This window comes from Lithobates pipiens, unplaced genomic scaffold (genome assembly GCF_037356315.1).
Source record: "Lithobates pipiens isolate NorthernLeopardFrog02 unplaced genomic scaffold, aLitPip1_a1.2 Scaffold_13, whole genome shotgun sequence".
NCBI classification, from domain to species: domain Eukaryota; kingdom Metazoa; phylum Chordata; class Amphibia; order Anura; family Ranidae; genus Lithobates; species Lithobates pipiens.
This window is the reverse complement of record NW_027507718.1, coordinates 331231159-331245165: the sequence shown is the minus strand read 5'-3', so window position 1 is coordinate 331245165 and position 14007 is coordinate 331231159. Positions and strand designations below refer to the sequence as shown.

General features: G+C 42.7%; 1 protein-coding gene across 1 annotated transcript in view; it reads right to left on the bottom strand.

Moving 5' to 3' along the window:
• Nucleotides 1–469: 469 nt before the first annotated feature.
• ABCE1 (ATP binding cassette subfamily E member 1) overlaps nt 470–14007 on the bottom strand; it is a 64709-nt gene continuing 51171 nt past the window's right edge. The window contains exon 18 of the mRNA XM_077476974.1: nt 470–909. Coding sequence (XP_077333100.1) covers nt 862–909 — 48 coding nt within the window. The 3' untranslated portion in view covers nt 470–861. The remainder of the gene's footprint in view (nt 910–14007) is intronic.

Sequence of the window (14007 nt, the reverse complement as noted above, 5' to 3'; positions counted from 1 at the left end):
ACAAGTTTTCCTCTGCTTAGAAAAATTGAAGCGCTATTGCTTCCAGGTAAAGCCCCGTATACACGGGCCGAATAGCGGTTCAATGAATGCTACCTGGCCAGCTTCTGTCGGACGAGCATACTGGAAAACCAGAAGCCAACTGGCTCCCAATCAACGCTCTCAGTCAATATCAGAGAGTGCTGACCGAAGTGTTCTGGCGGGGAGGGCCTCCTACCCTGTTGAGCGGTTCTGATGGGGATATCGGTGTACCAACGTTGGGCCATTAGTACAGCGGCTCCGACCAGAGCTGGCAGTTCTTCAACCTGCTGGTTTGAACAGAAGAATACTGTGTGATGAAGAGTGATTCTAGCACATTTTACCCCAAAAAGCTCAGTTCTTTAAACACTAATATCAGTGTTTTCAAGTTTCTCAAAAATGTAAACTGAATCCAAATTTCTCAGGAAAAAAAAGAAGCAAAAAAAAAAACAACTCAGTTTAGGTGTATGTTTATTTCTGAACACCTCTGCAGAGGTCTGGGGCTCTTCTTTTTTTAAAACAAGATTGTATTGTTAACAGCATTTTATAAACCATACTTTAGAGAAATACAGCTCACAAAGCTCTAAAATTAGGGAAACCAAAAATGACAAATAAGTTAGATATCATGTTATGAAACCATAAGCCGTACTGTTTTGCAGAAACAATGGATACAAAAATGTTTCATTCCTTTACAGCTAGTTGTCTGGGATGCTTACTCTGCTTATCCCTACTGTAACAATACAGCATACAATGGATTTTTTTCTGGGGATGTTTTGTAAAATTACAATAGAAGTTTGTCCTCTCCTCTTATAATTTGTTGAGGGTAAAGAAACTTTCCAAACTGGTTTAGTCATCCAAGAAAAAGTAGTTTCCACTCTTCTTCTGATCCACATCCTAAGAGAGGAACACAAAAAAAAAAAAAACAGGTGTATAACACAGATGTGCAAAGCATTCATGGAGCAGAGGAGTAAAATAAAAAAAATAAAAAAAACAGCACAACTGAGCATTTGTAAAGCTAGAATAGAGGCAAACAGCCAAATACGCAGTTAAATTTTAACTATTTTAGTACCATGTTAATATTGATCTCAGCTTGCAATTATAAAACGTTTTTTAAAACTACCTAAAAAATTTGATTTTTAAAACAGCTTACCTGTAAAATCCTCTCTTTTGAAGTACATCATGGGACACAGAGCCATAGTAGTTACTATGTGGGTTATAGGCCACCTTCAGGTGATGGACACCGGCACGCCCTAAGACAAAAAGTGCCCTCCCTATATAACCCCTCCCACTGGTGGGAGTAAATCAGTTTTGTAGCAAAGCAATACATGTGTATACCAAGAAGGCAGGGACCGATGTGTCCCGTGAGGTACTTCAAATTTATTTTCCCCTGTAAAGAGGACCAAGGGAATATCTCGTACTGGCTCCAAAAAAATAAATAAAAAATAATAAAGAATGCTTCTATAAGCCGACAAGACTAAAATTAAGTCCCAAGGTTCAGGGGTGACCAAACTGGAGGATTAATCCGCTTTACCCCCTGAATAAAGTTATGAATCAGAGAGAGAGAGAGAGAGAAGCAAGTGGTTGATGAAAAGACCGATATCTGGCCATCGACAGTACTAAAGGCCAGCTTCAATTCGAATCCCATCTGTAGGAATTCAAGGATCCTATCTACCTTATGACATATTTCCTGGGTTGCCACCCCTGGATCTACACCAGGAGACATGTTTCCAGATTCTTGACTCTGGAGGCCGGCTTCCTAGCATTTACCAAAGTATAACTACTGAGGCCAATCGCCCGTGATCTTTTAGATTTTGAGTCTCAAAAGCCAAAATCGCTAAATTTTGCATTTTTAAAAGGTAGGATGGAATACCGGACCTCGCGAGAGCAGGTCTGACCACAGTGGTAGGGTCCAAGGGTCCCCCACCGCTATCTTTACAATTTCACAAACCAAGATCTCCTGGGCCAAAAAAAAAAAAAAACCTCCTTCCCTTCTTGCTTGAACCTGTGAAGAAGGTGCTGAAGCAGCAGAACAGGAGGGAACGCATAGATCAGTAAAAAACTGATTCCACTGAAAAAATCAAGGCATCCGTTTCATATGCCAACGGATCCCTTGTCCTTGACACAAAGTTCCACATCTGGAACTCATCTTCTGGTATATCAACAGAAACACATCTGGGTGAAAGGACCATTGTCCCAGGAACAATTGTTGGCGACTTCAAGTAGTCCGCCTGTCAATTCCTATTCCTGGAATGAAAATTGTAAATAGGCAAGGAATGTTTTCTGCCAAGACAAATGCCCCCTTGGTGAATGATAAAAGCCACAACTGTGGCACTGTCGGATTGGATCCTGATAGGACAATTCCGCAGTTTGAGAGTCCAGGCCTCGAGGACCAGGCATACTGCCCGAATCTTTAGAATATTGATGGACAACGTCATTCACTGTTCACAAACACATAAGTATGTGCGTGTACAATACAAGCATCAAGAATACATCAAAGTATAGCAAACCTGCCCCTGATGTGTTCTTTACACAAAACACATTCGGCATCCGGGATATAGATCTATGTGCATAGTACACCATCAATTTGGAACATCTTTTATGTATATTTTTATCATGCATTTACTGTTTTTATTATCATTATACTTACATTTCCTTTACAAGTGTTAATACATTGTTACATGTACTTAGACAAATGTTTGAATGTACAATTGATATTATGAGACCACTAAGTGACACCAGGTTTGCTAAACACTGATGTATTCTTGATGCTTGTATTTTACACGCACATACTTATGTGTTTGTAAACAGTGAATGATGTTTACTATAGTGTCTCTCTCTATGTGGTTTTTGATATTGGCATGTATTTTGTTTGATCCATTAAACATGTACTTTGACTCGTTTACCTTCACGTTGTACATGACCTCATCTAAAGTCCCAAAAAACCCCAGTATAATTTCTGCATCAGGGATGGAGGCATGTTTATTATATGCCTCATTTAAAGTCCCAAAATCTCCCCTTTTTGTAAACACTCGAGGTGGAATAGCTAGACCGAAAGGTAGAGCTACAAACTGAAAATGAAGATTTTCTACCTTGAAGCATAAATTTCTGGTGAGCTGGGAAAAAAAAATGGCACATGGAAAAAAGCATTCTTGATTGATGCAGACTACTGATTGGATTGACGCCATGCAAAAATAATGGATATTCAAACCAGGTTTAGATCTTGGAGATCCAAAATGGGTCTGACATCCCGTATGGTTTTGGAACCGTAAAAAAGAACCGTAAAAATAAAAAAATAAAAGTTTGAAAAAACCCTAACCATAAGACAAGATATGATGATCGAAGCTAGAAAGGGGGACTCAATGTACACACAGCACCCCATACTGACAGAGAAACAAAGAATTGTTGACATTTTTGCAGATTTATAAAAAAAAAAGAAAAACTGAAATATCACAAGTATTCAGACCCTTTGCTCGGTATTTAGTAGAAGCACCCTTTTGATCTAATATAGCCATGAGTCTTTTTGGGAAAGATGCAACAAGTTTTTCACACCTGGAGTTGGGGATCCTCTGCCATTCCTCCTTGCAGATCGATCCTCTTCAGTTCTGTCAGGTTGGATGGTAAACGTTGGTGGACAGTCATTTTTAGGTCTCCCCAGAGATGCTCAATTGGGTTTAAGTCAGGGCTCTGGCTGGGCCATTCAAGAACAGTCACGGAGTTGTTGTGAAGTCACTCCTTCGTTATTTTAGCTGTGTGCTTAGGGTCATTGTCTTGTTGGAAGGTAAACCTTTGGCCCAGTCTGGGGTCCTGAGCACTCTGGAGAAGGTTTTCATCCAGGATATCCCTGTACTTGGCCGCATTCATCTTTCTCCCGATTGCAACCAGTTGTCCTGTTCCTGCAGCTGAAAAACACCCCCAACAGCATGATGCTACCACCACCACCATGCTTCACTGTTGGGACTGTATTGGACAGGTGATGAGCAGTGCCTGGTTTTCTCTACACATACCACTTAGAATTTAGGCCAAAAAGTTCTATCTTGGTCTCATCAGACCAAAGAATCTTATTTCTCACCATCTTTGAGTTCTTCAGGCGTTTTTTTTTTCTTTAGCAAACTCCATGCGGGCTTTCATGTGTCTTGCACTGAGGAGAGGCTTCCATTGGGCCACTCTGCCATAAAGCCCTGACTGGTGGAGGGCTGCAGTGATGGTTGGCTTTCTACAACTTTCTCCTATCTCCAGACTACATCTCTGGAGCTCAACTACAGTGATCTTTGGGCTCTTCTCCCACGATAGCTCAGCTTGGCCAGACGGCCAGCTCTAGGAAAGGTTCTGGTCATCCCAAACGTCTTCCATTTAAGAATTATGGAGGCCACGTGCTCTTAGGAACCTTAAGTGCAGCAGAAATTTTTTGTAACCTTGGCCAGATTTGTGCCTTGTCACAATTCTGTCTGAGCTCTTCAGGCAGTTCCTTTGACCTCATGATTCTCATTTGCTCTGACATGCACTGTGAGCTGTAAGGTCTTATATAGACAGGTGTGTGGCTTTCCTAATCAAGTCCAATCAGTATAATCAAACACAGCTGGACTCAAATGAAGGTGTAGAACCAGCTCAAGGATGATCAGAAGAAATGGACAGCACCCGAGTTAAATATTAGTGTCAGAGCAGAGAGTCTGAATACTTAGGACCATGTGATACTTCAGTTTTTCTTTTTTAATAAATCTGCAAAAATGTCAACAATTCTGTGTTTCTCTATCAATATGGGGTGCTGTATGTAGATTAATGAGGGAAAAAAATAACTTAAAATTATTTTAGCAAATGGCTGCAATTTATCAAAGAGTGAAAAATTTAAGGGGGTCTGAATACTTTCCATCCCCACTGTATATGCTACTTTAACCCTTTCATGACTAAGCCTATTTTCAGCATTTGGTGTTTACAAGTTAAAATCCATATTTTTTGCTAGAAAATTACTTGGAACCCCCAAACATTATATATATTTTTTTAGCAGAGACTCTAGAGAATAAAAGGGAGATTGTTGCAATATTTTATGTCACACGGTATTTGCGCAGCGGTGCTTTAAACGCAACTTTTTGGGAAAAGGGACAATTTCATGAATTAAAAAACAAAACAAAATAAAAAAACAGTAAAATTAGCCCAATTTTTTTGCATAATGTAAAAGATAATGTTACGCCGAGTAAATAGATATCAAACATGTCACACTTTATAATTGTACACACTCGTGGATTGACGACAAAGTACGGTACCTAAAAATCTCAATAGGCGATACTTTAAAAAAAATTTACGGTTACCAGGTTAGCGACACAGAGGAGCTAACCTGGTAACTCTAGTGCTAGAATTATTGCTCTCGCTCTGACGATCGCAGCGATACCTCACATGTGTGATTTGAACACCGTTTACATATGCGGGCGCGACTTCCGTATGCGTTTTCTTTGCCTCGTGAGCTCGCGGGGACGGCTTTATGGAGGGATCGGGGGTCTAAAAGACCCCCCACCCCTCCATTACACTTCAATGTATTCAGATCGCCGAAAACGGCGATTCTGAATACCGTATATCTTTTTAAAACTTGCGCCATTGGCAGCCGAGTAAACGGGAAGTGACGTCATGACGTCGCTTCCGTGTTTACTATGAGGAGACTGGAACGAAGCCGATTACGGCTTCGTTCCAGTTCCTCCCCAGCAGCCGGAGGCATCAGACGTGGAATCGGTGCTCCCGATCGAGCGGGAGGGGGGTGTCCCCTCCCGCTCCTCCGGCATAACAGCCGAGCGGCTTTTAGCCGCATCGGTTGTTATGGCTGGATAGCCAATCGCCTGCTGAACAAAACGGTACCGGGATGATGCCTGCAGGTGCGGGAATCATCCCGGTATACCTCCCGGAAGCCGAGTATGCACATCTGCGTACGCTCGGCGGGAAGGGGTTAAAAAAAAAAAAAAAAAAAAAGAACTCCAACTTCTTATCTGTTGAACCCTTTAGTATAGGAGCAGAGTCTACTGGACGAGTTTGTTTACAAAGGATATAGCAGCGTTAATCGCTGGAACTCCCCATAAAGCCCTTTCTCCATAAAATAGTACTGAGAACTTTTTCAGAGGGAAAAAAAATTAAAATAAATAAAAACTATCTGGGTGCTCTCACTCAGAATTGTGGAGCAGACCAATTCAGTGAGTGACTGAAAACAACCTTTCCTGCGAGCTTGATACTTCGCATCAGGTTCTACGGAAGAGGAGACATCAGCCTTTTCCTGGTCCTAGAGAGAAAAAATTCACCATCTCTCGCTCCTAGTTCCTCAATGAGGGTCCTGAGCAATGGACGGGGACCTGTTATGCTTAGTCCCACTCTGGGATACGTTTAAAGCATCAAACCTTTACTTTAAGCTTAAAATGATTGAAGATAAAACCTTCTTAGTAATATACACAGGGCCTGCAGTGTGTAAGAGCAGCTGCAACACTTGCTCCTCTTGACGGCTCACCGTGACCAGCCATATTACTCTCAGGGGAAGATGCCATCTCACTGGGATGGATCTAGGCTTCCGTGTGACTAAATAAGTCTTTCTAAAGCCCTTTATTGAGGTGTTTTACCCCCCTCTTCTATCATAGCCGATGCACAAAGCAGAGGTACTACAAAAGGGAATGCATATACTGCTTTAGCTATAGTTCAGCACAGTGGCTGCTATTAACCGGTTCCCGACCAGCGCACACCGATGTACGTCAGCAGAATGGCACGGGCAGGCATATTGGCGTACAGGTACGTCCAATCTTCAATGCCGACCTGCCATCGCAAACGCGCCGCCGGCATACCCACGGTCTCACGAGACGGCTGAATGGAGAAATGCCGTTGTAAACAGCATTTCTCCATTCTGCCTAGCAACTAGTGACGCTGATCTCTGCTCCATGTGATTGGAGCAGAGATCAGTGTTCACTAAATGAAAGCCCAACCCCCCACAGTTAGTAACACACCCCTAGGCACACTTAACCCCTACACTGCTACCCACTGGTTAACCCCTTCACTGCCAGTGTCATTTACACAGGGATCACTGCATTTATATAGCAGCGATTGCTATATAACTGACAATGGTCCCAAAAATGTGTCAAAAATGTCTGATGTGTCCACCATAATGTCGCAGTCACAATAAAAATTGCTGATCGCCGCCATTACTAGTAAAAAAAATAAAATAAAAAATAATTATTAACAAAAATGCCATAACACCATCCCTATTTTGTAAACGCTATAACTTTTGCGCAAACCAATCGCTTTTTGCGATTTTTTTTTACCAAAAATATGTAGAAGAATACGTATCAGCCTAAACTGAGGGGAAAAAATGTTTTTTTATATATATTTTTGGGGGATATTTATTATAACAAAAGGCAAAAAATAATGTGTTTTTTTCAAAATTGTCGCTCTATTTTTGTTTATAGTGCTAAAAATAAAGACCGCAGGGGTGATCAAATACCACCAAAAGAAAGCTCTATTTGTGGAAAAAAAAAGGACGTCAATTTTGTTTGGAAGCCACGTCACACGACCGCGCAATTGTCAGTTAAAGCAACGCAGTGCCGAATCGCAAAAAGTGGCCTGGTCTTTGACCAGCTAAATGGTCCGGTCTGTAAGTGGTTAATGGCCAGCCTGATGCAGCAGTAACGAGTCAAAGGAAATGCCTGTGCCACCAAACCTGATAATGCCAATTCTTTGCTTGTATCCCTCCATAGCCTGCAGCAGCACACAGTGTGCTTTTAAAAACTTGCCTCCTCATGCACCAGTCTCAAAGACAAGCAGAAAATTCAAGTGATACCCTGTTTCCCCAACTCTTGCCAGAATCTAAATCTGCTGTGCTAGCAGCACAGGGGTAGTGTAAAAACTCTTGCAAGAAGAGGAAGGTACAAATGCAGTTTTGTTCTTTAAGAGGAAGTAAACAGAGGTGGGCTTCACAAGGACTGATCACCGTGATAGCCAATCAGAAGCTATCACACCAATCAGGTGACCTAGAATCTGGAGTCCCAGAGCTCTCGCTGAGAACCTGGTCTATGTGCTGGGAGATTTCATTGGATTGTTAAAAAAAAAAACACTATTAGCATTAAGGTTAAAAACATACATTGGCAAGAGAAAAAAAAAAACTAATTATATAAATATTGAGACGGTCATTGCTGATCTAATAAAAGGAGAGTTGCCTAGCTGTTAAGCGGATCCTCTGGCTTCACTGCAGAAAGAGCCAGCATTACAGCCATATTTCCTTCGTAAGCGCTATGGTTTTAGCCTCGTACACACAATGAAAATATCAGATCAATAATCGTATGATTTTTTTTTTTTTTATGAATGCCGTATGGATGGAAAAAAAAAAAAAAAAAAAAAAAATCGTATGAACTGGTATCACGAGGGAAACTTTTTCGTGTTTATTCTTTGGATAACTTTGAATGAATGGTCATGATCGACTTTTGAAAACTGTGTACTATCGTATGATGGTTTTGAAAGCGTAATTTTTCGTCAGATTTTCTGAACGTGTGTACTAGGTTTTAGCAATGAGAGACAGAAATGGGGAGATCAAGCTGTTACTACAAAGAAGAAAATAACCAGAAGATGATGCAGCATTCCAGACTAACTGCAATTATCAATTTGGATGAGCCTATTCTATGCTTTTAGCTAAAACAAATTACTGTAAAAAGAAACTTGTATCTTTTTACAACCTTAAAAAGTGTATCTGTGCTTAAAATGTAAAATCATGGGTGAGCAGCGAACCAAAATGCCCGCATGGTAATCTCGCTCCTCGCTGCCTGGACACATCAGCCAATCTGAGTACTTCATGTAGGGGTTTCTTGGCTTCCCTCACTCCACCACGATCCTCCAAAGCTCGGGGACACCCCATGGGGCAAAGAAATATGTCCACCCGAGCGCCCTGCGCCAAATCCACAGACCGTGATCCTCCTGGGGTGTCCCCACCTGACGCCATCTTTGAAACCCTGGCCTCAAGTCCAGATTCCTTTTTGCTCTCCCCCTCAGAGGTAAACGGAGCAGTCTTCCATGGTGGGCGACACCTCTGAAGTGGCCCTGTACCAGCAGCCGGCACTCCATGATGCCGATCTCTTGGTCCACTTCAAAACCATTCCCCAAACTGAACCATCAGCGGCAACCACTAAGCTGGCCACGCACCTAAGGAGATAAGGGAGCTAGGCTCCCACAACAACGATCGGGAAGTCAAGATAGACCTGGCCGCCACGGTCCAACTTGTCTTCCAGATCGTTGGTGTGGGAGCCTTGAAGAAGCATGAGGCCATTACGGATCTTAAGAAATAACTAGTAGCAGCCCTTCTTCGCCTGGAAGACTTTGAAAACAGGGCTCGCAGAGGCAATCTGCACTTCAGAGGTATCCCAAGACTGTTGTAGATCTCTCCTCCACTGCCTTATTCAAAGAACTGGTTCTGGCTATCCCAATTGACAGACTGGAGTTCGATCACATTCACTGTGAGCTCAGCCCCAAGAAGCCTGAGGGACCCCCTCAGGACACAGTCATAAAATTCACCTATTACCATACCAAGGAGACCCTCTGAGCGGCGAGGGAAAAGTCTGACCTTGTGTTCCAGGGGTACCGCTACCAAGTCTTGGCAAATCTTTCACAGCCCACCATCGTGAAAAGGAGACACATGAAGCCCTACACCTCAGGAATGTTTGCCCATCAAATCTGGTACCGCTGGGGCTTCTCTTTCAAGGGCCATAGCCACACTTTGACCTCGCCGGACAAAGCTCAGACCGCCCTGGAATCGATCCACCTACTATCCACTGGAGATAATCAGAGCCCGGCTAAATCAACTCCTTCCCAGCCTCCCACCAGCCTGCCGGGCGACACATGGGAGGCAGTGCAGGGGAGTAAGCGCTCCCTCCCGTGTGCACCCCTCACCTGCGGCAGGCTCCCCGTGCTCTGACCCAGGATGAACCTTGGATCCATGAGTCTTGTTTTGCCTCTTCAACCTGGTCTACCTACCATCCACCATGACTGATGGTAGGATTTGACTCCTGTGTTTGTTTTTCCACATTTGCGCACCCCCCCATTCATTGACTAGCCCTGACATTTTTCTGACATCTTTTATGGCACGAAGCTTATCTCCCGGTTGCGCCCCTTCCCCCAGTCCCAGACACCGTAGGCGGTATATGAATTATAGCTTGCATGGACTGAGTGCAGTAATCTGAACCCCTCTCCTCCCCTGAACGTCAGGCATGGGGGGGGGGGAATTGACAGAAAGAGACCCACATGCAGGGCTCTCAGGCTCACTTCATTCTCATTCCTTATAACCACCTTCTCCCTCAACTTTAATGATTTTTTGCCTGACTGCTGCTTGCGGGCCTATTGAACATTGTTTTATGTTGTTGGGGCCTGGCCCCAGGGGTTCACCTGATGGACTCTCACGTTGAGCCCCCAGACTGTTTAGTCCGGAGCCTTATGTGACCATTTCACTAGTACTAGCTTGTGTCAGCATTCTAGGGCGATTTAACTCATTCATTTATTGATATGTCTATATTGTTGCTTTTTGGTTGATTTGTCTTGTGTACTATGCATTTCGGAATATACCTCAGCCTCAACTCCTGTAGTAGCCCGATCTGTTAGACCGCATAGCTCTATTACTAGTGGGCTTTTAGGGCATTTCTGTTGACTCCATACTGGACTAGAGTTGGTTGTCCCCGCTCCCGAATGTTTAACTCCCCTTTTTTTTCCTGCCATGTCTCTTCCCTCCCCTTAGAGATGCATCCTGGGTTAATACAGCCCCAAATAGCCATGTGTCTAGCGGCAGCGCCCCCCTACCTCGCATGTCTTTTTGCAAGATGTGGTGTACTCTGTACAACTCCTCTTCTACCAATATTTAGATTTTTTTTGGCCCCCCTGCCCTAGTCCCTCGTCCCTTTCTCATTCCTTCAGGCTGCCGCTCCCCTATGTTTGCAGATCGCAGACCTTGACCTTCGCTACAGAATTCCATCAGTCCAGCTCAATTTTGTCTCCTTATGTGAATAGAACTTTGTGAAGAAGAAGCCATAATATTCACTGTTTCAACTCACAGGAGAAGAGCACAAGGGTATTTCACCACTTAAAGTCTAGCCATGGCGACTGTGTGCTTGCAAGAGACCAGGTTCTCTATTATCGCAAGTTCACTTCCCTCTTGCTCCCCCAACTGATGGCCTATTTCAACAGTATGAAGCAGGGCGTCCTGCCCTCCCCTGATTCGTTACGGGCACACATTTCCATGCTCCTGAAAACCAATGATAAAGCCCATGAGCCCCAAGCCTTCCATTCCATCTCTCTACTGAATGGGGATATTAAGCTCTTGGGGAAGATCCTAGCCGTTCATATCAAATCGGTACATTTGCTCCCTGATCGACAAATCAGGTTGGCTTTGTACCAGGCAGGGGACAATGTCCAGAAAATGATTCACTTAATCACCTTGCTACATCACCATAAAATTCCTGGATTCCTCCTATCACTCGACATATACTCTCGTGGGACTACTTACAATACGTCTTAAAAGCAATGGGGCTTTGGGGACTCCTTCCTCCAATGGTTAGCCGCCCTTTATTCTTGACCCTCTGCCGATGTCTGTTATGCAGGATGCCCATCACCCTCGTTTCTTTTTAGAGGAATGCGACAGGTGTGCCCCCTATCTCCTGTTCTTTTTATCCTCGCCCTCAAGCCCTTACCAATAGTTTGCTGTTTGCAGACAGACAACGCTTTCCTAACTCTGATTAACCCAATTGTTTCCTTGCCTAATTTGCAGTCTTTTGACCCATTTTGCTGCTATTTCTGGGCTTCAAATCAAACCACAGAAAACCACGGCATTGAACATCTGTCTTCTGGACCCCCCGGTTTCACACCTCCAATCTACCTTCCCACATCATTGGACTACCTAGGTATCAAGCTGACTCACTCCTACTTGTCCCTTTTTTCCCCACCAACTTTTACCCTTTACTGTGTTCCATCACAGCTCTCATGGCATCCTGGAGATACCCCACTCTATGCTGGATTGGCCACATTCACGCAGTCAAGATGACTGTCCTCCCGAAAATCTTATAATTTTTTCTGGGTCTTGCCCATTAGTGTCCCCACATTTTACCTACACCTACTTCAGAATACAATGCTTTCCTTTATTTGGGCAGATAAGCACCCTAGGGTCTCACGCTTAACCCTATATGCCCGTTTAAGAGGCGGGCTTGGAGTTCTGATCGTAATGAAAATTACCAAGCAGCACAAATCTCTCAGGTCACATCCGACAATCCTCTCTAGGTTCTTCTGGAGGTTCTTAACTGGGCGTGCCGGTTTCTGCTTTGGCTTCCCTCCCCAAACTCAGCCCTCTAATGGCTCATAGCCCTAAGCTCTAGGACTCAGCCTGGTATTTCGGAAGTCTTGCATACCCGTTGCTCCCACTCCTTCCTCTTTTGAAGAAACCCATGTTTCCTCCTGGCTTAGAACAGCCACAGACCTTCAGGTTGCATTATATATTGGTGGAGCATAACGTCCTGGAGGCTGTAATAGAAACCTTAATTGGAATAACAGATATCGGACCATGGCCAGTAATGATGAAAATGAAATTGAAAGGGGAAGAACAGGGGAAAGGCCAATTGAGATTAAACAAAGACTTAATAGAAGATGTAGAAATAGAAAAGACATGCATTAAATCGACCAATATTTTTTGCTGAATGAGACACCAGACTTAAAAAAAAAAAAAATAAATAAAAAAAAAAAAAAAAAGGCAATTATGTGGGAAGCCCATAAAGCTTTTATTAGGGCGAAGGTGATCTCCATTGGGGCAAAGGAAAAAAAAAAAAAAGGAAGAAGAGGAAGAAGAAGAGGAGGAAGAGGAAGAAGAGGAAGGAGGAGGAAGAAGAACGCAAATACTATTGTAAAAAAAAAAAAAAAAAATATATGAATTAAAAGAAAAAGGCATAAAAAGCAAGCGGAAGTCGAAATCCATCAGGCTTGAATTATAAAAAGAACAAATAAAAGATTTGATGGAACAAGAGTAGTAAATGAGAGATATAAAATGGGGAAATAAACCAGGGAAACACCTTGCAAAAATCTTAAGAAATAAGAAGGCTTAAAATTATATAGAAAGGATAAAAAAATAAAAAAAATAAAATGAGAGCGGACCGATGGTATATAAAACTGATTACACAAAGGCCTTTCAAACATACTATAGTGCATTATACTCGATCAGAAATAAACACACACAAAAGAAAGAAGAAAATGTAAAAAAAAAAAAAAAAAAAAAAGAACAATATCCAATAGACGCCAATTACCAAAAATTCCTGTAGAAAGACTGAAGGAACTAGATGGACCAATTACACAAGATTAAAATAGAAAAAGTATTGAAACACATAGGGAAAAGCGCAGGACCCGATGGGTTTACGAATACTATAAATAATTTCAAAATCTATTACCAAAAACGTGCGACTACCTGAACAAAATAGTGGGAAATTAAGAAATAAGGAGTCATTACTAGCCCATATTACAAGAATACCCAAAGAGGAAAGGGATAAAACCATCTGTTCTAACTATAGGCCCATAGCGTTGTTGAACACCTATACAAAGTTATACGCAAAAATTCTGGCTTTGAGGCTAAAAAATTTGAAGTCAGAATGGGTGAACCCAGACCAAACAGGGTTGGTACCTGGTAGAGAGGGCAGGGATAATAGTAAAAAAACAATGTTAATGCTGCCAAAGAAAAAAAAAAAAAAAAAAACAACAGGGAACCCCAGGGCTACTCCTGTCAATTGATGCAGAGAAAGCATTTGACAGAGTAGACTGAGGATTCATGAGAGACACGCTCCAACATCTAGGATTGGGACCTAAAATTATGAGCTTGATTAAAAATCTATACAGTCACTTAGTGGTAAGGGTTAGCAGCAGTGTAGTGTTGCAGGGTTCAATGAAGACAGAGGTGCCCAACTCTTGTATGTATTGTCATTAGAACAACCCCTGGCAACTTTACGGAACAGTGTTGATATAGAAGGGGCG